At 44.5% G+C, this 25,565-nt stretch overlaps 1 protein-coding gene across 3 annotated transcripts in view; it reads left to right on the plus strand.

Moving 5' to 3' along the window:
- ADCY2 (adenylate cyclase 2) overlaps positions 1–25,565 on the plus strand; it is a 441,592-nt gene that overhangs the window by 11,647 nt on the left and 404,380 nt on the right. For all 3 annotated transcript variants that reach the window (XM_059063263.2, XM_059063264.2, XM_067030781.1), the window contains exon 2: positions 8,106–8,303. In XM_059063263.2, coding sequence (XP_058919246.1) covers positions 8,106–8,303 — 198 coding nt within the window. The remainder of the gene's footprint in view (positions 1–8,105; positions 8,304–25,565) is intronic.

Here is a 25,565-nt window from a genome sequence, read left to right on the forward strand (position 1 = left end):
GAAGCTCAGAGTCTAGGATCTGTGAATGAAGGGGCACTAGTTTGTTCAAAGAGAATGCTGAGCAGTCGTTTCACATGAAGCCTGAATGTGGCTTCTTTTTTTTTTTTTTAATTTTAATTTTGTTGGAGTATAGCTGATTTATAATGTGTTAGTTTCAGGTATACAGCAGAGTAATTCAGTTATATATATATATGTATATATATATATATTCATTCTTTTTAAGATTATTTTCTCATATAGGTTATTACCGAATATTGAATAGTAGGTCCTTGTTGGTTATCTATCTTCTATATAGTGGTGTATGTGTATTCATCCCAAGCTCCTGATTTATCCCTCCTGTGGCTTCTTTTGATCTGGAGACCTGTGGACTAAGAAGACGTTATCAACCATCCGCTCAGCCACCCAGTGCACAAAGGATAGCCACAAAACTCTCCCATTATCCCAAGGGAAGAATGACACACATTAATCTCTGGTCATAACAATTATAAATTCCCCTGGGCAGACAGTTTGAGGGTCCCTGGCCCTGGGGATGGGGATTGCTTCTTCATTAGATCCAGACTCTTGTGGTGGAAATCTACCCTTGTCTATTATTTCCTGTGACATCTGAACCCTCCACTTGGGGAGGTTCTTCCTTATTGGCCATTGTTTTGACCACAGCTGGATTGATTGTTGGGGAATATTTCCTTCTTGGTGACTGAGCAATTTTCTCAACCTCTTTCTTGCCATAGATAGAGAACCCCAAATTTCCTTTGTCTAGAACAGCCAAAGTTCACATTGGCATTTCTTCTGGAAACACAGATCTTTCAAAACTTCTTTGAATTCTTCTCTGTTTAATTTCACTCATCTCCCGGTGTCAAAGGTCATGTTCATTTCAAGACTTACTTCTGTGATTTGCTATATTTCTCTGCCTTTTCACTCCATCTATCTCTCACTCTTTCTCTCACTCCCTCTATCAGTCTGTGCATGCTTTGAGCCTGTTTGGGAAACACAATTTCTGGTTCTCTTTTCCCTGCACCTTTTTGTTCAGTTGAAAGAATTTGCTGGCACCATACTTTTAGTTGGGCTTTAGTTTGAAGCACCTTAATCCATTCCGTCTTCAATAGCAGGTTTGATTTTGTTTTGTTTTGTTTTCTGTGCGTGGCTGGGTTTTAATCACTCTAGGACCCAAGTTACCATTTACTGGTTGAGACTGAGAAGCATTTTCCTCTTCCTCTGACAAATCCATAGAATTCTGCTTCTTTTTCATCCCTCCTTACAACCAATCAGTTATTTTCTGAGCTTGTATTTTTCTTGTACCTTAACAAATGCAGTCAGCAGCAACACACCCACACTTGTAACATTGTGTTAATGGCCCTTTCTAGAGTAGGGGTCAAACAAACTCTGGCCTGGGACCAAATCTGACCCACTGCCTATTTTTTCAAATAAAGTTTTATTGGAATATAGCCCGACCATTCAATTGCCTATGATCTATGACTGTGTTTAAGGTACAGCAGGCTGTGTTTAGTGTGACAGAGACCTTATAGCCAGTGAAGCCTAAAACATTTATGATCTGGCTCTTACAAAAGAAGCTCGCTGAGCCCTGCTCTAGACTTTTCTATTAGAGCATCTTTGCCTTCCAGGACAGGAGTATATTTTGACCAAATGTTGGACCATTGTGTAGCTTGGGTTGCTACTTTTCAGTCTCTGATAATAGTTTCCTTACTGCTCCTGCCACCTAGCAGCTATCAATGCTGTATATTTTAGGTTTGGGGCAGAACTCTATTTCAGGTCCCAATTTTTGTATCAGCAAAGATGTCATAGGTTGTGACGGGCTAATAAGCAAACCTCATATTTGGCCTCCCACACCAGAGGTTTACTTCTTGCATACACACCCTGACCAGTGTGGGCCAGGAGGGAGATTCTGCTCATCTGGGCTGGGCTGTAGGTGTCCTCCTCATGACAGATGCTTCTGTAATCATTGTACCATGGAGAGAAAGTGCTGTGAGACCTCTCCCTGGCATTTACATGCCTCTGCCCAGGAGAGAAACACTTCACTTCTGTCCACATTTTTTTGGCCAAAGCATGGCTACTTGGAACTTCAAAGGAGGTCAGAAAGTACACCCAGAAGGAACCCAGAAGAAGGAAATAGGGAATATTTTAGAAAGTCCCGGACCACCGCATCTTCTTTCTACTTTCTTTGGGTTTCGTTCTTTTCCAAATTTCTGAAGTGGGATCTTTAACTCACCAGTTTTCAGCCTCCTTTCTTAGTATGGAGCTTGGCAGCAGCCGGGAGCATTGAGAGCAGCGGAGAGTCACTAGGCCAATCAGGACGTGCAGGGATGTGCACCCACCGAAGGGAGCCCTTTCGGGGAGAAAAGTAGTGGGGAGCCTGGTCTGGCTGCTTTGGTCAGAGTGCTCCACGTGGAGCAGGGCAGAGCCGGGCAGGCTGGGCCCCTCCAGGCTTCACCGCACGTGTCTCCTCCACGTCTGACCCTGCACATCGCCCTTCCTGGGGCTGCTTGGCTTCGACCTCTCAAGTCTCGTGCAGGCGCCTGCGAGGGCCAGCTCTCACCTGGGAGCATTCCAGGAAGGGGATTCTGGTGAGGGCTTGTTCCACTTTCCCCTCCCAATTCTGGCACAAATTCCTCTTCTGTTCAACTCTCACCAAGAGCCGTGGAGGGAAAGGGGCTCTGCAAAATGTGCCTCCCAGCAAAGCCAAATTGACAGTAGGGCAATTCAGCTCAACTTTTAAGATGAACAATTGCCCTCTGAGCACCACTTCCACTGCACTACACAAGTTTGCTCATGGGAAGACTTTCAAAGTTTTTCACAATTATTTTGCGTTTTACATTTAGATCTATGATCCATTTTGAGTTGGTTTTTGTGTAAGGTGTAAAGTATGTATCTAGAGTCATATTTTCATGTGGGTATCTATTTAGTTGGTCTATCCTTTCTCCGTTTAATTGTCTTTGCACCTTTGTCAACATGAGTTGACTACGTTGATGTAGGTCTTTCCAGTCCGTTGATCTATTATTTGTCTATTCTGCATTACCGCTCTGCCTTGATTATGGTTGCTTTGTACTAAGTCTTGAAATCAGGCAGTGTTGGTCCTCCAACTTTGTTCTTCTCCTTCAACATCGTGTTGGCTATTCTGGGTCTTTTGCCTCTTCGTTTAAACTTTAGAATCAGTGTGTTGCTATCTACAAAATTAACTTGCTGTGATTTTGATTGCCATCGCATTGAATCTATAGATTAATTTGGAAAGAACTGACATCTTGACATATTGTCTTCCTATTTATGTACATGGAATATCTTCCTATTTATTTACATGGAATATTTTGTTTTGTTTTGTTTTTGTGGTACGCGGGCCTCTCACTGTCGTGGCCTCTCCCGTTGCGGAGCACAGGCTCCGGACGCGCAGGCTCAGCGGCCACAGCTCACGGGCCCAGCCGCTCCGCGGCACGTGGGATCCTCCCGGACCGGGGCACGAACCCGTGTCTCCTGCATCGGCTGGCGGACTCTCAACCACTGCGCCACCAGGGAAGCCCGACGTGGAATATTTATTGAGATCATCTTTGATTTATTTCATCATAGTTTTATAGAACATTTTAGTTAGAATTTTTATTTATTCCTTTCACACCTCGTGGTAAAATGGAGTATGACTATGTATGTGGGAAAGAATAAAAAAATATATTTTTTATTACATATCACACATACAACACACACATATATATCATATGACACATACACTTAAAGGCAAAATGTGTATCATAGCTAAAGGCTGATTTCTTTTTGCCCAGTGACAACCCTTCAGATTAATTTGTGCTAATCAAATATATAATCATTTAGAATGGAAAGCTGGCATCATTTCAATAAGGAATAGTCAGACTAGCATTGGTGGAAAGTACTCAGATTTGCAGGAAAGAGGGAGTGATGGTCCCCACGACAATAATCTCATTTATGGTGCGCCAGTGATGTACTCAACCCCGCCAGCCATGCAGGGTCTGTATTTCTGTTCATGTGAAGAAACAGGGACTTAGGCAGGCCCAGTGCTCACTCCGAGTTACAGTTAGTGGTGGAAATTGGTTTCTACCTTCAGTCTGTCGGACTTCACTAAAATATCCTTTTTATAGAAAAGTATTTTACATTAGACTGTCCTTTACCATCTAAAAGAAGAACAGTACTGTTTAACAAAAACCAAAAAATACACGTGGAAAAGAATGAACATACAGATAATCTGTTGCTCCATGAAAAAGCCTCCAAGAAACGAAGCAGTTGTCACATAATAAATAAAAACGATGGGTGTTTAATAGGCTTGGCAATTAGAAGCGATCCCCAATTACCCCAAAATGCATTGAACAGGAAAGGATGAAATGGTCCAGGAGACACAGGAGCCCGTTATCATGATAGTAGGTAATACCAGGCTCAAGATCTCTCTTTTAAAGGCATTTTAGCACATTTTATTTAGTTTGCGTTGTATGGTAAATTTAAAAAATCTTTTTAAAGCCATGTCTTCAAGGCATTTTCACACATTTTAGTACTAATAAAGACATTTTAGTACATTTCATTTAGTTTACATAACATGGTAAATTGTTTTTTCCACGAAGGGAGGAGGGGTGAGGATATATAAACTTATTTAATTTAGATTGACAATGTTTTCACTGTTTTTGTTCACTTTATTTTGAGCTACTGTGTTTTATACTCCGAATTTTGAAAACTTAACTGGCTCCTAAGGAAGCAGCCACGGGGCAGCTGTAGTGGCTTCATTCATCTTCCTGTGTCCACTGCGGCCGGATAAAGGACGGGCGAGGCCCATGTAATTCAAGGTCTGAGGGCGTTCCGCTGTTTCATTTTCTTATTAGCCTTAAGAAAAACGCATGATTCAGACACGGGGCTAGGAAAGAATGTGGTTTATAAGCTTATACGTTCTTAATGAATACTGTGCTGTTTTTTTTTTTTTTTTCCTTGACAACCTTATAAAAGATTCTATTTAGCGGAGAAGTCCATATTAAGATGTTTGGAGTTAGACTTCAAAAGGTGAATGCAGAATAAATTGATGGCTGTTCTTTTCCTGGAAGAGCCCAGATTCTACAGTGCACTCAGCTTTGCAGTGGTCCTGGCCACTGGCCTCGTGAGCAGTGGCCGACCGACTTAAGCCATTGGCCATCTGGGAATCTGGTCCCCCCAACCGAGGCTGGGGACACTGCTTGAAGCTGGGGGTCCTTCTCTGGTGTGTGGGATGGAGCAGGGAACGCCGCGCACCTGGTGAGCCGGGGCGCCCGCCAGCCCCTCGGATCAGATTACAACAGAGGGACTGAGGGCCTTTGTCCGCCCCCTGCTCCCTCCTCCCTAAAAGTATATTCACAATCATAGTTTATGCTGGGTTAGCATGGAGATGCATGTAAGCTTTGAGCTTACAATCTTGGGGGGTTTGGTTGTTATTGTTCTGATTTTGAAAGAAAGTAAAAATATTAGGGGACCCAGGCTCTGTGTCCTCTGTGCCCAGGGAAGAGGCCGCCTGAGGCCCAGACTAGTCACTTCTCAGTGATCAAGACGCTGATAGTTAAAAAGAAAAGAAAAAATGTGACATAGAGACTCCAACATTCAAAACCAAAACCCGTGTTTCAAGTCTTATTACATAATGTACCCAGCTCCATAAGGCATTGGGTCTTCAACTGGATTACCGTTGGGTCTTTTAGAAAGAGAAGCACAGGAAAAGCTCCTATAGGTAGTGTACGTTGTCCCCCTCTTCCTGGAAGGACTCACAATCACAGACTTTCTGTTCCTTTAGCTACTAACTTTCACTAGACAGTCACGCATATTTTCACACCATTTTCAGTCTTTCTGGAGAAATCGGAGCCAATAAAGTCAATGATTGTTTCTCCCCTACTGGGTTAATGAAAGAAGTGAAAAGCCACACCAGGAAAACAGCTGTCCTGGTTATTTACTGGTTAGCTTTCTGTCCACAGCCCAGTTAACTTCATTTGCGAAGGTTTAAAATAAAATCGGTTTTCACGGCTCCGTGTGTGTAGCGATCGTGGTCTCAAATTTGATGTCTTCAGAAGACAGGCTGTCGGGTCCCTGTGTACCTCGAACCGTGGTGCCTGTGTGCTGGGGAGCACTGGTGGATACCTGACACCTTTTTGCAATGATTGGAACATGTGTCTGAGGATACGAGTACAATTAGGCACTTAATCGTGGCCCAAAATAGCGATGGTGGGAGATTATAAGAACATCCCTTTGGATCCTTCTGTTTCCTGGCTGTTGCGGAAACAGATTCTTTTGGCCCCTCAAGGTCTGGCCTCACCTGGTCTAGTGTATCATCTCTGCACAAGCAGGCTGCGGAGCTCTGTTGCAGGGCTCTGCAGGAACAGACCGCCCCCACCTCCCTGGGCTGGAGCCTTGGCTCTCTCCCTATCAGCTCCACAGCCCTGGCACCTTCTTTCCATCGAGGGCCGTGCGTTTTCTCAGCTGTAGAACACTGCAGCCACGAGTGCCCACCACCCGCATAGGGCTGTTGTGTTAAAGGACTTAATGTACCTGAGTGCTTAGCACAAAAATATAGACATGAGTATTTGCTCTGATTGCCTTTTTTTCTGGGTATCACTTGATGCAAATAATTGGGAGAGAGAGGAAGGGGAAATGAAGGCATTGAGGGTGGGCCTGGGTCCCTTTTCTTTCTGCTGGGTGTCAGCCTGGGCGCCGTATGGTGGTTTGGCTGCCCTGCTCTGCTTCCCTCTCTCCCTGTGGTTAGTGGCCTGATATCTGAAGGGGGCACGGGGGGGGGGGCATCTCCAGGGTGAAGTTAGAGATGCTCGTGGCATGGAGTGAACCCTGTACCAACCAGAAAAGGTGGAGGCTTCCCCAGGCTCTGGTATTTGAAAGACCTGCCCCATACGTGCCAGATTGTACTGTAACTTTTAATATGCTAAAACCTCAGTGGAAGTTCTTAGGGCCCCGGCCATACGGGTTTTTGATTGAAACTCCTTTGAGTATTTCACCAACTAAATATATTGGGTGAGGATTAAAGATCTTAAACTGTGTTCCATCCCATAGTGTGTGCTGTTCAGAGCAAGGTTCCAGCATAATGTTTGGAGAAGCTAAAGCCTAAATCCAGGCTTGGCTAATCGAAGGAAGTATGATGTCTATTACACTGTGTGAAATTGTATAGAATTGTAATAGTGTGCCTTTCAGGGGGTGTGTGACTAGAAAGAGATAAATAGAAAGAAAATGAGTATTAGTGTGCAAATGTGGATTGTTAAAAAATGCATTAGTAAGAGGCCAATAATAAATGTCCATTTTCTTTCTGCTACTGGAACCCAAGAGAGGTGGGGAAGGAAACTAGCATACTGACACATTTTTCTATGTATTTCCCGCTCTCTCATCTTCTAGACCCTTTTCTATTAATCTATGTTCCTATTAAAACAGTAATTGCTGTGCATTAAAAGAAAACTTCTCCCCTGAGAGCCTGAGATAGCTTGTAGGTTTTATTTAAATAAAACATTTCAAACCCATTTCGAGGCCTTAATTTCCTACAGTTGGGGTATTTCTGAGCCTCTGGTGCAGGCAGTGAATTTGGTTGTCTTATTTTATCCGTACCTTCTGTGTTCTTGCATTCACTTTTTTTTTTTTTTTCCTTCGGTACGCGGGCCCCTCACCGCTGTGGCCTCTCCCGTTGCGGAACGCAGGATCCGGACGCGCAGGCGCAGCGGCCACGGCTCACGGGCCCGGCCGCTCCGCAGCACGTGGGATCTTCCCGGCCCGGGGCACGAGCCCGCGTCTCCCGCATCGGCAGGCGGACTCTCAACCACTGCACCACCGGGGAAGCCCTTGCATTCACTTTTGAATGAAATCCATTTCTCCATTTACCAGGGAAAATTTGAATTTGATGGCATGGCTGTTTTGCATTATTTAGATATCCAATACTGGGTTATTTATATAGAAAAACATGGTTATTTAATAAGAAACTTAAATTTTCAAAAGTTCAAACGGTTTTACTTCTGAAATCACTTTTAAAACCTGATATATTTCAACACTGATTAACGTTGATAACATTTTGAAAACAAGTCATGGGTACCACGGCTTTTCTAAATTGTACCTTTGCAATATTTTTTTTCTCTCCTTAGGAAGTTGAAGACCACGTGGCATTTTTAATAACAGTTCCAACTGCCCTGGCGATTTTCTTTGCTATCTTCATCCTCGTGTGCATCGAGTCCGTGTTTAAGAAGCTGCTCCGCCTTTTCTCTTTGGTGATATGGATTTGTCTCGTGGCCATGGGCTACTTGTTCATGTGTTTTGGAGGCACCGTCTCTCCCTGGGACCAGGTAAGGTGTTGAAATGCTCTTTGTGTTTGTTCTTCTGTGCTTTGATCTGTAACATTCCAAGTTCTGTCAACTTGACCCTAAACTGTAAACAGGAAACCCATAGCCGAGAAGGAAGTCTTCTGCAACAGCTGTGTCAGGGATGTCCGCATGATGAAGTCACTCAGCACTCGTCTTTACTCCTCAGACCTGCTGGCCATCGCGGTGCTGCCTGGGCTCACCTGGTCACATGTTTCTTCTGATGGCTAGGTCTGTGTTTACACCTCTCACCATTGGTCTTGGTAGCTCCATTCTCCTCTAACCCCTGAGTGTCCCATTATTCTGGAATCCCTCTGGGACTGGAGCCTCACTTTGTGCCTCTAAGTCTCAAAGACTGGTCATTGCCCTTGAACTCTTTCTCAGTGACTGGATCTCCCTTCTTACAGACAGATGGCTGTGATACTGACTTTGCATCAACGTGATAACATCATAGCAATAGGGAGACCCACAGTTCTTCATGTTGAAACTGGGGAGGCTCTTGACTTAGAACATGACTATGTCTGGAGGATGTTAGGTCTTTAGGAGAATGTAGTCTAATGGACTTTTCCCCGTGTACTGCTGCCACAAGGCTGTAGCCTGCTGACTGCACCCAGTTCAGGGCGCAGGTGTGGGCTGCAGATGGGGATGTGCTAGTTAGTAGCTTCAAGTTTGTGATGGAAGTCAAGGGGTTCTGTCGCCCTCCAGGGAGAGATGAAACTGAGTGCCGAGAAGGCTGTCCCTGAGTTGGTGGGGACTCAAGAGCCTGGGGTAGGAGCAGAACAGGAACCACAGATGGATAGAGGAGAAGTCATTAGGAGGTGAGGCACGGGGAGGGTGAATTGCTGTGGAGGCCAACGGAGGAGAGAGATTCAAGATGGGAACACACAAGAGGGTGGACGTGCCTGAGCTGAGAGAGCGCTGGGTGAGCCCAAGAATGAGGTTTCCAGAGAATTCTGTCCCGTGACCTCAGCCAAACCATCCTCCTCTTTGGGCCTCGGTTTCTTCTGCAAAGGAAGAGGCTGGACGAAGTGAACTCAGGCTGGTCCCTCTGGCTCTAAAGGATGCTGTGATGGTGAGCACAGGTGGAAACAGTGCTTTTCCTCTCCTGCAGCTCCCCGAAGGGGCCCCAGTGCTCCGGGAAGCTCTCCTGGCCGTCTCCTCCTCACGCCCCCATTCAAGCCTCTTGCAGGGCTGGGCAACCCCCCGCCCCTGCCTCCACGCTCTGGCCAGCGCCTTCCCCCTCTCAGCTCCCCGCTTTGTCCTTCACACGCCCTCACCCAGCTGCCATCGACGGCACGTGTGGACGGAGGTCCCTCCGCCTTCACACCAGTGCACGTGGACAGAGACAGAAAAGCGGTTAAGACCCAGTGGCCTCTCCTAGCACCAGTGCCACCGTGTTTTAACAAAATAGGTTTAGAAGAAGCCTATCTGGAACAGCAGTTTCCTTTTGTTCAGAATTCTCTGAGCTTACTTTTCCGTGTGAATTACAGAATCAGTTTGTCATGTTCAGTGAAAGCTCTAGTGTTACTTTCATTAACCTCATCGGGCCCCTTCCCAGAGCAGCCTCCCCAGATGTCCAGCTGCCACCCCACCGGGCCACCCCCCATCTTCCTTGTTTTTCTGTCGCACTCATGATGACCTACAGCCCCTCAGAGCACGTGACACCCCCCTCTCTTGGTTAATCAACTGTCTCCCCTGCAAGAGGATAAACTCCTTCCGGGGTCGGGGGGTGGATTTGACCATCATCGGCTGTTGTGGCTTCGCACCTCTGAGCATCCTCTGCCAGTAGGGGCACCCGGGGCTGCTTGTGCGGTGCTTTCCTTAGTGGATGGCTGTAGTTTTCCACTTTCAGATTTGTTGTTGTTGGATTTGTGTGTGCGTGTGTATCCACTTGTTCCGTTTTCACTTAGCTGCTCGTTTGATAACGTACACTTTGATTTTGTGGCTGCTGTCTGCCCGCTTGGACAGGATCTCTCTAAGCATCTTAAACATACCTATCTCACAGTCATTTCACTTCCATTTTTTCCACACTGATTCCCCAGGTGTTGAGCTGGTTGGCTCAGTTTCTTGGCATCGGCTTTGACGTTGTTGTTTCCGACTTTAAGTTGAACTGGGAGTCTTCACCCCCCAACCCGTGATCCCACCCTAACCCTCATGCCGCCGGGGCCCGGGGCAGAGAGAGCCCCTGCGTGGAGCCTCAGCCCCGTTGATGTGGCAGGTGGCCTGGGCAGGCTTCTAGGAGCACAGCTGTGTGTGCCTGGTGCCCAGAAAAGGCCACAGCCGGGCTCGGCGGTTGCGGCTATTTCCGGCCGCTGTTTCTAAGCCGGGGGCTTGGCTGGGGTGCACGCCTCATGCTGGAGGGGCTGCTCACACCTCTTGCTGGAAGAGGGTCACTTTGGGCCCTGTGCCTCCCCTGGGACTTGAAATCCTGCCAGCACTCCCGGCTACTCCTGCCGCTTCAGCTGGGGACTTGAAATGTACTTATTCTGCCAGATTGACCCCAGGTTTACTCTCTGGCGTCTTTTGGTATCAGCACCACAGATGTGGGGCCCTCATCGAACGCTGACCTTCCAGAAGTGTTCGAATAGGCTCAGTGCGCTTGAGGAAGTGAGCTCAAGCAGTGGTTCCCACTAGAAGGCGTTTCCCTGGACAGTATTGTTGTGAGGGGATGCAGGAGACCACCTGCTGCACTGACGGGGACAGTCCCCGCACCGCTACGCCAAGGGCAAGTTCGGGGGTCCCAAGGCCACCCTTGGGCTTAATCGCTTGCTAGAAGGACTCACAGAACCCACTGAAAGCTGTAATGCTCATGGTTTTGGCCTCTTACAAAGGAAGAATACAGATTAGCATCAGCCAAGGGAAGTGTTCAGGAGAACTGCCAGTTCTGAAGCCTCCATTGTTGCCTCCGTGGGGAGTCACGGCTGCCCTGCCCTCCTGGCCGCAACATGTAGCGCCGTGCATGGGTAATACTGCCTGCCTGCGAGGGTCAGCAGAGCCCGTGTGTCCGGGCGTCTGACTGGGACTCCTCACGTGCCGCCTGCGTGGCTGACTGCCGGCCTCAGCCTCTCTGTAGACAGAGCTGACACCGCGTGACCCCGAGCACCCTTCCTGAGTCGCATTTGGACGGTCTGCTGGCCAAAGCCCCCAGGCAAACCGAGTCCTCTCAGGCGGGCCATTCCTGGGGCCTGGAGCTCCCCTCCCAGGAGCCCAGGGCAGAGGCAGAGCTGTCTCTGGGTGAGGCCGGTGCTTCCCTGCACAGGTGGGTCGAGTGTAGATCTCGGCCGACGACAGCTCCAGTGCAGAACCCAGAATAGACACGGCCGGCACGGGCGTCGTCTGGACGGTGCCACCCCTGTCCCGGGTGCTTCCCTTACACAAACCCACCCAATCCTTGCGTGGCTCCGCGGGGTGGGCGCCGCTGTACCCAGGCTCCCCGAGGGCCGAGGCTTCCACACGGGTGCCTTGCTCCCGGCCGGGCTGCAGGTGAGCAGGACAGGAGACTTGAACTCAGGGCTCTGATTCCAGAGGCCACTCTGATCCATGATACCATGGTTCTCAAGAGGGAGCGACTTCACCCCCAGGGGACGTTCGTCCCTGTCTGGAAACGTCTTTGATTGTCACAGCCTGGTTGGGGGTCGTCTAGTGGGTAGAAGCCATCGATGCTGCTCAAAGGGCTACAAACACCCTACGATGCACAGGCCAGCAGCACCGCCAAGGATTAGCCCTCCCCAGATGTCTGGAGTGCCGAGTCTGAGAAACTCTGTAGTTTAAGATGCTTCCCCTCAATGTCGTCTTTTAAATTTAGACCCACTCCTCAAAGCCTTAGTAAGTGGAACTGTAGAGTTGCCAGGACACAACCTAAGACTGATGGTTCCGTTTTTTGTTTTTTGTTTTTTTTTTTTTCGGTACGCGGACCTCTCACTGTTGTGGCCTCTCCCGTTGCGGAGCGCAGGCTCCGGACGCGCAGGCGCAGCGGCCACGGCTCACGGGCCCAGCCGCTCCGCGGCACGTGGGATCCTCCCGGACCGGGGCACGAACCCGCGTCCCCTGCATCGGCAGGCGGACTCTCAACCACTGCGCCACCAGGGAAGCCCCGATGGTTCCGTTTTGATCAGGCAAAGATGAGTGATTTCACAGCATGTATCCCGGAGGAAGTACCCTCAGGGCAAAGGGTGGCAGCTTTGAGATGGGTCGCCAGCGTGGTTTGGAAGGGGTCACTGGGGAAATAAGGAAAACGTGGAAGACGGAACTTCCGTGCCTTTGCCCTCGCAGCCCTGACTGCGTGTGGAGGCCTCTCCTCTTAATTCAGCTCACGTCGCCCCCAGCTTGGAGTCTCCCTCCTACCCTGTGCCGCCAGCATCCCAACCCAGCTGACATTTGTTCCACACAGCTGCCTCCTGGACAAAAAGTATTTAAAAATAATATTTTGTTGATGGTTCCAAACATTCAGAGGGAAGCCGGGTGGGAAATTGCAGAGTTTGGGGCTCCAGCTGTTACGGTGGCAGCGTCTGCATTTTGCAGGGAAATTCTCTGCCTGCTTCTGGCTCAGGCTGATTTGCTGAAATGCCCTCCGTGTGCTGTGACGAGCTCCCCATTGATCAAATGGCAGAGGGGCTGTCAGTGCACCTTATCTTCTTTTTCTGAATGTTTGAAGATACTTGAACAATTTTGAACTCGGCAGAGGAGGACTCAAGGTGTCTCTTTCCTCTGTTCTGTTAGGTAAAGGAAATGGGATAATTTTTATTTTATTTTTTTAAAGACACCAGCGGCACTGTGTCTGGGGCCCACGGCCCCCTCTTGTGCACGTGCCCGGGCCCCCACACGACATGACAGTGCTTCCTGTCTGAGGGCCTCTGGAACACAGGCCCTTCCTGATAGGTGAGTCCTGTTGAAAGAGGCTTAATGGAGCTTCACAAATAGTGTCTCCCAGCTCCGGAGCCCGACGTCAGCCTCTCTCCTCCCGAAGGCTCCAGGGCAGGATCCTTCCCTGCCTCTTCCAACCTCATGTGGCTGCTGGAAACCTTGTGTTCCGTGGATTGTAGACACACCTCTGCAACGTCCGTCATCACGTGGTACTTTTCTCCGTGTGTCTCTTCGCTTCTTATAAGGACACCCATCAGAATAGACTTAGGGAACCCCAATGATTTCTTCTTAACTTGACCATGTTTGCAAAGGCCCTGGGTTTGTGGGGTTTTTTTTTGGTTTGTTTTGTTTTTTTTGTGTGCGGTACGCGGGCCTCTCCCTGCTGTGCCCTCTCCCCTTGCGGAGCACAGGCTCCGGACGCGCAGGCTCAGCGGCCACGGCTCACGGGCCCAGCCGCTCCGCGGCACGTGGAATCTTCCCGGACCGGGTCACGAACCCGTGTCCCTTGCATCAGCGGGCGGACTCTCAACCACTGCGCCACCAGGGAAGCCCAAGGGCCTGGTTTTAAATAAGGTCACATCACAGGTACTGGGAGTTAGGATTTGAACACATCTTTGGGGCGGGGACACCGTTCAACTCATGACAGATGTTATTTCACGGGAAGGCACTGTTCCCTAAGAGAATGCTCTCCTGTTGCAGAAGCCATCGCACCTCGGGGCCTCTGTGACTCTAATATTTACTTCCCCCTCTTAGATATCTGACAGCTGCTCTTGATGTCGACTTTCACTTAAACCACAAATCCACCTTGGGATTAAATGTATGTTGTGGAGGTTTTTGACCCATTTTCAAACCAGCGTCTGGGAATTAGACACTTTCTTGTTTGTGAATAGCCTGCTAAAGAAACAGAACAGAAAGAGAAACTAACCTGCGGATGGAGCACACTGCCTTGTAAACACGCAGGCATCATAAACGAATGTCCGCACATTAGTTTGGTTTACTCTGCCGGTCTGAATGATGAAGGTGCTTCTTTGGAGCTTCTACCTGAGTGACGTGATGACACTTTTCTTGCCTGATACATTTTTGTAATGTCTTTGGTTCACTTAGTGCAGCCTAAACATTTAGGTGATTTTTTTCAACATCTTTATTAGAGTATAACTGTTTTACAGTAGTGTGTTAGTTTCTGCTTCACAACAAAGTGAATCAGCTATACGTATACATATGTTCCCATATCTCTTCCCTCTTGCGTCTCCCTCCCTCCCACCCTCCCTATCCCGCCCCTCTAGGTGGTCACAAAGCACCGAGCTGATCTCCCTGTGCTATGCGGCTGCTTCCCACTAGCTATCCACCCTACGTTTGGCAGTGTATAGACGTCCATGCCACTCGATCACTTTGTCACAGCTTACCCTTCCCCCTCCCTGCATCCTCAAGGCCATGCTCTAGTAGGTCTGTGTTTTATTCCCGTCCTACCACTAATCTCTTCATGACAATTTTTTTTCTTAGATTCCATATATATGTGTTAGCATACGGTATTTGTTTTTCTCCTTCTGACTTACTTCACTCTGTATGACAGACTCCAGGTCTATCCACCTCATTACAAATAACTCAGTTTCATTTCATTTTATGGCTGAGTAATATTCCATTGTATATATGTGCCACATCTTCTTTGTCCATTCATCTGTTGATGGACACTTAGGTTGCTTCCATGTCCTGGCTATTGTAAATAGAGCTGCAGTGAACATTTTGGTACATGACTCTTTTTGAATTATGGTTTTCTCAGGGTATATGCCCAGTAGTGGGATTGCGGGGTCGCATGGTAGTTCTATTTTTAGTTTTTTAAGGAACCTCCATACAGTTCTCCATAGTGGCTGTATCAATTTACATTCCCACCAGCAGTGCAAGAGGGTTCCCTTTTCTCCACACCCTCTCCAGCATTTATTGTTTCTAGAGTTTTTGATGATGGCCAATCTGACCGGTGTGAGATGATATCTCATTGTAGTTTTGATTTGCGTTTCTCTAATGATTAGTGATGTTGAGCATCCTTTCATGTGTTTGTTGGCAATCTGTATACCTTCTTTGGAGAAATGTCTCGGAGACGTTTTAATTTATGACTTTCTATCAAGATAAATCCATTCCATCTCAGCTGAAAACCCCTGACTTAGGTCCTTCCCTCTGAGATGAGAAGACGTTGAGAAGGTGGCAGGGCAGGAAGGCCGTTGCCTACAATGGCTGATGTTAGCCTATAGCCACTGGGTTGGCCAAGTGAGGACCAGAGAGTGAGTTGTATTTGCATTTGATTCCAGAGTTCTGCTTCCCTTGTATTAAGAGCCCATTGACTAGAGTTAAATAAAACCTTCAATTTCTGACAACCCCATTTCTGCCTTGGCAGGGAGACCAGGCTACAGTTACTTTACAGATCTGTTAAATTACCAATGTGAAAGGCTAACATTTTGCTCCAGGAAGAAGAGACTTTGCCCTATTATCTGAAAGGATGCCAGACATTCACCACGTACCTATGTGTGTTTTCCTACAAAAATAGGATGTCAGTGTTCAAACATCTTTTTTGAATTGAAAATGGGTGAGAATGAACGAAAAGCAAGGCCTCTCATAGGGTTTTTTTTGTGTGTGTTTTTTTTGCGGTTTGCGGGCCTCTCACTGTTGTGGCCTCTCCCGTTGCGGAGCACAGACTCCGGACGCGCAGGCGCAGCGGCCATGGCTCACGGGCCCAGCCCTTCCGCGGCACGTGGGATCTTCCCGGACCGGGGCACGAACCCGTGTCCCCTGCATCGGCGGGCGGACTCTCAACCACTGCACCACCAGGGAAGCCCATCTCATAGGTTTTGAAATGGCACAGAGTCAGTTTTCAAGTGCAGTCACTTGGAGAGCTATTAAAGACTGTATTTACCCCTGGAAGAACCTAGTAGCATATGAATGAGAGGAGAAATCCAGCCTGTTCCTAAGTATCCAAGAGAGCCACCTCTGTATGCTTTGGTGCACCAAGGTTGATTTCTTAGTGGACACTTTGGACTTAATATGAAGAAGAACATATCTGAGAAAAGGTAGAAGTAACATAAAAAAATTTCATTAAACAACAAAGATGTAGGGATTTTCTAACCCCCCCCCCTTTTTAATTTTTTAAATAATGGCAAGGAATGTACTGATGAAATGTGAATTTTAAGGAAGCGCAGCACAGCTGGACACAGCCCCGAGTGAAATGATTTTGAGATCCCCACATACTTCTGGCTGCTGAGCACGGAGGTGGCATTGCTGTGTTCTCTCTGCTGTTCCTTCCCAGCCGGTCCAGGCACCATTCAATTACTTTACATACATGCCTTCCTGATCTGTAGAACCCTGTGACATCACTACTATTAGCACGTGCAATTTGAAGATGAGAAAACTGAAACCCAGAGAGGTTAAGCAACTTTCCCAAAGTCACACAGTTAGGAAGAGAGCCAGAATTTGAACATGACGTTCTGGCACCATGCGTAATCATCACACATCATCTTCCTCTGTGCCTTGTCATTGGTGACTGTGGGGTGTTTCCTGTGGTGCCTCAGCAAATGACCGATTATTATGGGACAAGGAAGGGGGCACACTGGAGAATTCTGTATTGTTCTACCTGTTACGTGTTATTTGGAAAGACTTCACGGGGTGGGAGCTGTTGCTTCAGAGATGCCAAATACTTGATCTCATCACTATTCTGAATTGCTAGTGATATTCCCAGTTGGAGGTATTTTCATTCATCAGACAAGTCAGTAAGAGAAACGGGACATTTCGGCCCAAGGAACAAATGTCTGTGTGTCCGTATCAGTCAGCATTATTGTTTGGAAATCAGTGACTGCTCTCATACTGAAATGAACATAACTCCCTTATTAACAGATTCCCTGTAATTACACTTCTCTCTGCTGGTTTTCTCATCTGGGCCTGTCTTGGCATTTGTATACCAGTAATCAGTCCCTTTCTTCCCTGTAGGAAAAACCCCTCAGGCTCAGAGGACCTTTTGCTGGCAGATTGGCTCTTCCAGTAGGGCACTCGTGTCCTGGGGGGGGTGGCCACCATCACAAGGAAGCTGGTCCTGTGTGTGCAGTGATCAGGGCCTCTGGGGAAGTCAGTGTGCGGTCAGAAGGAATCATGACAGTAGTCTGGAGTTCGTAGTGTTTTCCTGAAAGAGCTGGAACTTTACAAGGGAGGAAAAATGTTCTGTAGGCTTCCAAAACATCTGTTACTGACTCTGTTTAAATGGAGACATTTTTGATGGTGAGATTATCTTACGGCTTCCTGCATCATATCCCTGTATTTGCCAAATGATTTTATAACACGCTGTGTTTGACATAGAATTCCAGCTACTTTGGCCTTGAATCTTGGATGCTGTTGTTATATCCAAAGAAACATACTTACGGGAACTGGTGAATAATAGAATCTGTGATTGTCCTGTTTGGACTGTGTGTGTGAATGCAGGGGAGCTGCTGACGTGAAGGGGAGTGAATTCTAGACTCCAGGCTGGAGCAGCAAGTTCTCGGGAAAAAAAATACATCCCGAGTTTAAATTATTTCCTATTAAGAGTTGCTAAGCAACGCCTCACTTAGCTTCCCCAGTATTTGGTATTTCAGATTTCCTTTTCTCAGCAGCCACTAACATCATCCTCGCCCAGCAATTTCGCAGAGTTGAAAACCCAGAAACTAGAGTTTGGAAAGGCAAAGGTGCTGAAATCCTCGTGACAGAAACCCTAGGAGGAGAGAGGAGAGAACTACAGAGAGAGAGGGAGCTCCGGAGGTTTGTACAAAGTACCTTGAGTTTCCACCTGAGCACGGGTGCACACACACAGGGGAGAAACCTACCACAGGCCCGAGGAAGGACCTCTGGGAAAAAGCAGATGGATTAATTCCTGGCACAAGGTCTGGAGAGCAAGCACCAGAGACAAAGAGTTCCTAAGGCAAAGGGAATCAGTTCATCAAGAAGACCTGACAGTTCCAAATACTTAAACACCTAATAAGAGAGATGCAAAATAGATGATGCAAAAACCCATATCCAACTCAGAGATTGAAACACCCCGTCTCAAAAACAGGTGGGACAATAAAAAAGAAAATCAATAAGGATATAGGAGATTCACGAAGTATTACCAAACAAATTGATCTAATTGATGTTTACAGAACTCTCCAGCCAACAATGCAGAATATGTGTTCTTTTAAACGCACGTGGAGCATTTACCAAGAGGGACCATATTGTTTCATTGTTTTTCTTTTTTAATATCTGTTTTGGAGTATAATTGCTTTACAAAGTTGTGTTAGTTTCTGTTGTACAACAAAGTGAATCAGCCAAATGCATACATATATCCCTCTCCCCTCCCACCTACCCTATCCCACCCCTCTAGGTGGTCACAAAGCACTGAGCTGATCTCTCTGTGCTATGCAGCTGCTTCCCACTAGACATCTATTTTACGTTTGGTAGTGTATACATGTCAGTGCTACTCTCTCACTTTGTCCCAGCTTCCCCTTCCCACTCCCCGTGTCCTCAAGTCCATTCTCTACGTCTGCGTCTTTATTCCCGTCCTGCCCCTAGGTTCTTCAGAACCATTTTCTTTTTTTTCTTAGATTCCCTGTATATGTGTTAGCATATGGTATTCGTTTTTCTCTTTTTGACTTACTTCACTCTGCATGACAGACTCTAGGTCCATCCACCTCACTACAAATAACTCAATTTTGTTTCTTTTTATGGCTGAGCAATATTCCATTGTATATATGTGCCACATCTTCTTTATCCATTCATCTGTTGATGGACACTTAGGTTGCTTCCATGTCCTGGCTATCGTAAATAGAGCTGCAATGAACATTGTGGTACATGACTCTTTTTGAATTACGGTTTTCTCAAGGAGATTGCTGGGTCATATGGTAGTTCTATTTTTAGTTTTTTGAGGAAACTTCATACTGTTTTCCATAGTGGCTGTATCAATTTACATTTCCACCAATAGTGCAGGAGGGTAGGGTCCATATTCTTGATCCTAAAAGTCTTGCTAAGTTTTAAAAGATTACTTTTGTACAAAGTGTGCTCTCTGGCCATAACGGACTTAAACTTGAAATCAATAACGTAAAGAAGTTTGGAATATCAATCAATATTTGGAAACTAAACAACCCATTTTTAAATAACTCTGAAGGCCAAGAAGAAATTACAAGGGGAATTGGAAAGTATGTTGAACTGAATAAAATGAAAACATGATGGATCACAGTTTGCAGGGTGCACCTAAAATGGCACTTAGAAATTTGTAGCATCAAATGTTTATAGTACAAAAGAGGAAAGGCCTCAAATCAATAACGTAAGCTTCCAACTTAAGAAACTAGAAAAAGGAGTACAAATTAGAAGAAAGGAAATTAAAAGGAGCAAAAAACAATGAAATTGTAAACAGAAAAACAATAAAGATAATCAATGAACCCAAAACTGGTCCTTTGAGAAGATCCATAAAATTGGTAAATCTTTAGCCAGACTGATCAGAAAGAAGGATAGAAGACAAAATTACCGGTATTAGAAATGTGAGAGGGGCTGTCCCTATAGATCCTACAGACTTTAAAAGGATAAGGAAATATTATGAACAGCTTTATGCCAATAAATTCCACAATCTAGATGAAATGGACAAATTCCTTGGAAAGCAAACTAGCAAAGCTCATTCAAGAAGAAATAGATAACTTGAATTGTCCTATATGTATGAAATAATCTGAATACATTGTTAAATATCTTCCTACAAAGAAAATTCCAGGCCCAAACGCCTCCTCTGGTGAGTTCTACCAAAATTTAAGGAGGAAATAATTCCAATACTATTCAAGTTCTGCAAAATAGAAGAAGGAACATATTTCCCAACTTATGTCATTAGGCTGGGATTACTCTGATACCAAAGCCAAAGACGTTACAAGGAAAGAAACCTACAGATCAATCTCTCTCAAACATAGATGCAAAAATTCTTTAAAAAATTTTAGTAAAAGTAATCCAGCAAAACAATGGAATTTATATCAGGAATGCAAAGTTGGTTTAACATTCAAAAATCAATTCATGTGATTTACCACATTAACAGATCAATTCAGTAATTGCAATGCCTGCCATCGTTTTGGTAGATAAAGGGGAGACGTTTGACAGAATTCAACATCTACTCATGATAGCATCTCTCAGCAATCTGGGAATAGAAAGGAACTTCCTCAAACCAATAAAGGGCAATTGAATAAAAAGTATAGCATTGGGACTTCGCTGGTGATGCAGTGGTTAAGAATCCGCCTGCCAATGCAGGGGTCACGGGTTCAAGCCCCGGTCTGGGAGGATCCCACATGCCATGGAGCGACTAAGCTTGTGCACCACAACTATTGAGCCTGCACTCTAGAGCCCACGAGCCACAACTACTGAAGCCCGCGTGCCTAGACCCCATGCTCCACAACAAGAGAAGCCACCACAATGAGAAGCCCCTGCACCACAACGAAGAGTAGCCCTTGCTCACCGCAGCTAGAGAAAGCCCACGTGCAGCAATGCAGCCAAAAATAAATAAATACATTTATGAAAAATTAAGAAACCAGTGTAGCATCATACTTAATTGGGAAGAACTGAATGATGTTACCTGTGATCTGGATAAGGTAAGGAGAAGAATCAAAAGACATAGAGACTAGAACATAAGAAGTTAGGCTGGCTTTATCTGTCTGTGTGTGCACTGTCCATTGTAGTAAAAATCCTATGGAACCTAGAAAATGCTGCTAGGACTAGTAACTGGGTTTAGTGAGGATGCAAGGTTGAGATAAAATAAACTGTATTCCTATATATTAGAATCTTCCAACCATAACTTGAAAAAAAATCACTTAATATAGCATCAAAATGTAAAATACTTAGGAGTATATTTGAATAAACATGTATAATTCTTCTACACAGAATACTATAAGACATTGTTGCCAGAAATTAATGAAATGAGTAACTGGAGAGATAGACTCTGTTCATGGATCCAAAGACTGAAGGTTGTTAAGCTGTCTATTCTCCCCCAGTTCATTCTGTACAGGCAATGCACTCTCAACAAGCTGTTTATAGAGAGTAGCAAGCTGATTCTAGAGATGTATGGACATGCAAAAGACCTAGAAGAGCGAAAACAAATTTGAAAAAGCAGAACATAGAGATTTTACTCTACTGGATTTCAGGATTTATTATAAAACTCCGTAATCAACCTAGTATAGTATTGGTGTGAAAATATTAGGCCAATGGAATACAATAGATTGTCCAGTAATAGTCCCAAATATATATGGTCAATTTAGTTTTGACTGTGTTCCAAGCCAATTTAATGGGGGAAAGTATAAGCTTTTCAACAATAGCTGCTGAAAAACTTAGTCTTGTGCAAAAAATAAACTTCCATTCATATATGTGTGTATATATGTATATAATATATCCAAAACTGAACTCAAAATGGATCATAGATTTAAAAGTTAGTCCTCAAACTATTAAACTTCCAGAAGAAAACATGAGAACCATGAGAAAAGATTTTGGTACCCTTGGCTTAGAAAGCTGTTTCTTAAATAGAATATGCCACAAATTGTCAACTATTAAAGAAAAAGCCCTGATCCATAGGATATGATCAAAATGTAAAAACTCCTCCTACTCAAAGGCACTTTTATGAAAGTGAAAATGCAATCCACGGACTGGGAACAATAGTTAAAAAAATATATATCTGGCAAAGCACTTGTACTTAGGATGTAGAACTGACTCTTACAACTGAATTATACCTCAGTACAGGTGTATAATTAGTGAACGTGGTTTTGTAGTGCACAAAGAATTTTCATACTCCATTCCAAATTATTGATACAATAGCCTCAAATGGGAGGTAGGATTCCCATTTTAAACATGAAAACACCCCCCAAAAAACCTGAGATACAAAAAGAGGCTTTGCGACTCTCCAAAAACATGCAGCAGGTGGAAGGCGGGAACCCACTATGTCTTTCTTCCTTCCATTCAGGTGAGCTGACTCATCCACTCTTGGCTGTGTCCCCCTGATGCCTTTATAGTGGCTGAAAGAAAGGAGGGGTCTTTAAGGGGAACAAAGATACCGAGATGTTCTAAGAGAATGGCAAGATTTCCATTTTTATCTTGTCTAAAAAGGAGATGATTCCCTGAGCAAAGATTCCTTACCTATTCAGTTTTTTTAAAGATTGGGAAATCAGTTGCTGAGTCGTGTGAAATTCAATCTCTGCTCAGCCTGTTTTTTAAAAGAATTTTTTTTCATTGACCATGGTACATACATAAAATGTGTAAGTCACCAATCTGTATTTTCTTTAATGCTCTTAATATGAAAAAAAACCCTTTTATTTCTGTTTTACCTCCTGCTGCGGGATGTAACCAAAGAACCAAATATTCTAAGATGTGTAACACAGATGCGTTAGGCTAAAAAATGTGAAGCAAAGAAATAACTTTTTTTGGTAGACAGATGAACCAAAGTTCTTAAAGAAGGGAAATAAATGGGGAGTTATTATAATAAAATAAAAAAATAACTTTATCATATTGGCCCAGATACAGTTAAATACACCAAGGGAAAGGAAGGGAGAACTCAGAAAGAGACCTGTCTTTTATGGCAGAGATGGAATTAAAACTAGCAGGGGTGGGATGGACTATTCAGTAAGTGAAAAAAGCAATACATGAAATAAATGAACAAAAGAAAGAAAGAGATTTTTCTTATGGAAAGAATCAAATTCCTACTTTATTCCATATAAAAATATGAACTCTAGCTGGATTAAATCTAAATGAGGAAAGCAAACCATTAAGGTTTTCACAGAAATGTAGCGGGAAATCTCTTTATAACATCAGTGTAGGGAAGGGTTTCTTAAATAAGGCATGAAGAGAAAAACCTCTTTTTAATTATGAAAGAAAATTGATGGAGAAATATAAAAGGAAAGACCCATCCCAGTTATTTTTATTTCTTTGTAGATACTCAAGAAACAGCCTTACATGTGTGACCAAGGAGGCATGTAGACGAATTGGTTTGGAACTGGATAAATCAATTACAGTACTTTATTCAAGAAAATACTAAATAAGACTCAAATGGATACATAGATCTGCATGTATCAATACTGAGAAATATTGGAAGCATAGTGCTGAGTAGAAAAGTTTCAGAATAATGCTAATTTTATATATAGTTATACTTTGAATACTTACAGATGCAAGTATTCAAAAAATAAAAAAAAACATGAATGAGAAGAAGAATGTACTGATTTCCCCCTCTTGGTTTTTTGTGGGGAAGGAGAGAAGATAATGTGAAGCGGAGACTTTAGCTGTAACTTCCTGTGTGTGTGTGTGTGTGTGTGTGTGTGTGTGTGTGTGTGTTAAATATACATATAGATGAAAAAATAGGATTGAAGGCTACTATGGCATAATGTTCAGTGTATGAGGTGTGTTTACGGGAGGCTGTCATTTTTTTTGCGGTACGCGGGCCTCTCACCGCTGTGGCCTCTCCCCTTGCGGAGCACAGGCTCCGGACGCTCAGGCTGAGCGGCCATGGCTCAGGGGCCCAGCCGCTCCGCGGCACGTGGGATCTTCCCGGACTGGGGCGCGAACCCGCGTCCCTTGCATCGGCAGGCGGACTCTCAACCACTGCGCCACCAGGGAAGCCCTGACTTGTATTTCTAAGAATTCTGGTTTTAGTGTTTCACATTTTAGAGTAAAATTAAAAAGATAAAAAGAACATCCGTTGTACTGAATAGGACTTTGCCTTTGACCTGCATTTGCCGTTCTGGACCGTGGGTCCCAGCCCAGCTTTTAGAATCTGACTCCGTTGCTATCACCCTGTGAGCCACTGCTGAGGGCGGCTGTCTCTCCTGCTCCTTCCTGTCCCTCAGCCTCTGCGGAGTGATTGTTGTTCACCACGGTGAAAAAAAAATAACCCTCCTTTTTTACCTAAGTGTGTGTTATTACTAGTTTTAATAAAGCATGTTCTATTTTTCTAACTTTAAAAATATTGTTTAGCACTCTACCAATGACAGGGAATGTAATACTGAATGATGGTAAGATATGGTCCCTGGGATCCGTATTTAACAATTAATGAAAATCCAATCAAAAGGTCCAAAGAACATAACCACTTAAAAGAAATAGCTAAATGGTGATATCATCACATTTTCATGGACTAAATACTTGGTGGATTAATTAATGGCCATAATCCTTAAATCCTATAAAGTAATTGTTATTACAATTAAATGTTAATTGTTTTCTTTGGTTTCCAACTATTCCAAAAAAGAAAAAGAAAAATCCCCAAACTGTTGACAAAATATTTGAGAATGCAGGATTGAAATTAAGGCATCTTTGTCTTTGAAGTTACGTACGTGTGCTGTTGAGTATGACACGGTTGTATTTTTGACAATTTTTTTCTTTTGACCCATGATGATAACAATTAACACATTAGCATGGAAGAATCGAATGAAATAATTGTACTGGATTGATTCAAATCCTGCCACTCTCTTCCTTCAGTTACCTTCTGCATGTCTTCTTTTTTTTTATGATTTGAAACTGTGCGTTTAAGGAAAAACACTAATTTTCCAACAAAATGCTAATACTTTTAAACTATCGCACTTAAAGTTATTCAGTCATTAGAAAACTTTAGAATTTCTAGAGATATAAAGCAAAAACCTGACAGCTTCATTAAATATGCTATGAAAAACATGTACCCAAGTCATCCAATGGACTCTTCTTTCTCAAGTTCTGGGGGTCAGTGCATATGGATTTTGGATTCGTGTTTCCTACTACTTTGTAGATGGTACTAGCTTATTTTTAAACACAAACACTGAACAGAACAGAGAAGAGGGGAACATGAAAGAGGTGAGGAACCAGCAGCATTAGCAATCCATAAAGAAAAAGGAATGAACAATTCTTGTAACATACGGGTTAAATGGGTAGTGGCAGGAGGTTAAGGAAGGGTGCTGGGGATTGACAGAGCCTTACGATAAAGGGAAGAATACATTCTATAAATTATCAGCACAGTATGCAATATATTTTATCAAGCTCTGAATTTGAGATATTTTAAAGTTCTGATTTTTCTTTATCAAAGTTCTATTTAGCAGGATACATTTTCCCCTCTCAAAAACTAGTTTTCTCATTTACTAAATGCTACAGTCCTTTAGAACTCTGTACAGAGACTTGTTTCATGCAACAAGGGAGGGAGATGCCTCAATATTCTTTAGTGGTTGCTGCTTCTCCCAACACTACCTTTTTCTCTACCTTTGACTATTTTTTGTTTTTTTTTTTGCATGTCTTCTTTTAAGCTATGTGCTAGGGCTTAACTGCAGACACACTCAATGTGCTGATCACAAAACCTCAGTCAACATCTAATGCTTTGCATTCTAAGTCAACTTCTTGCTCCACACATCTTTGAAGAAGATGAAACTCAGCATCTAG

Source organism: Kogia breviceps, chromosome 4 (genome assembly GCF_026419965.1).
Source record: "Kogia breviceps isolate mKogBre1 chromosome 4, mKogBre1 haplotype 1, whole genome shotgun sequence".
Lineage (NCBI taxonomy): Eukaryota > Metazoa > Chordata > Mammalia > Artiodactyla > Physeteridae > Kogia > Kogia breviceps.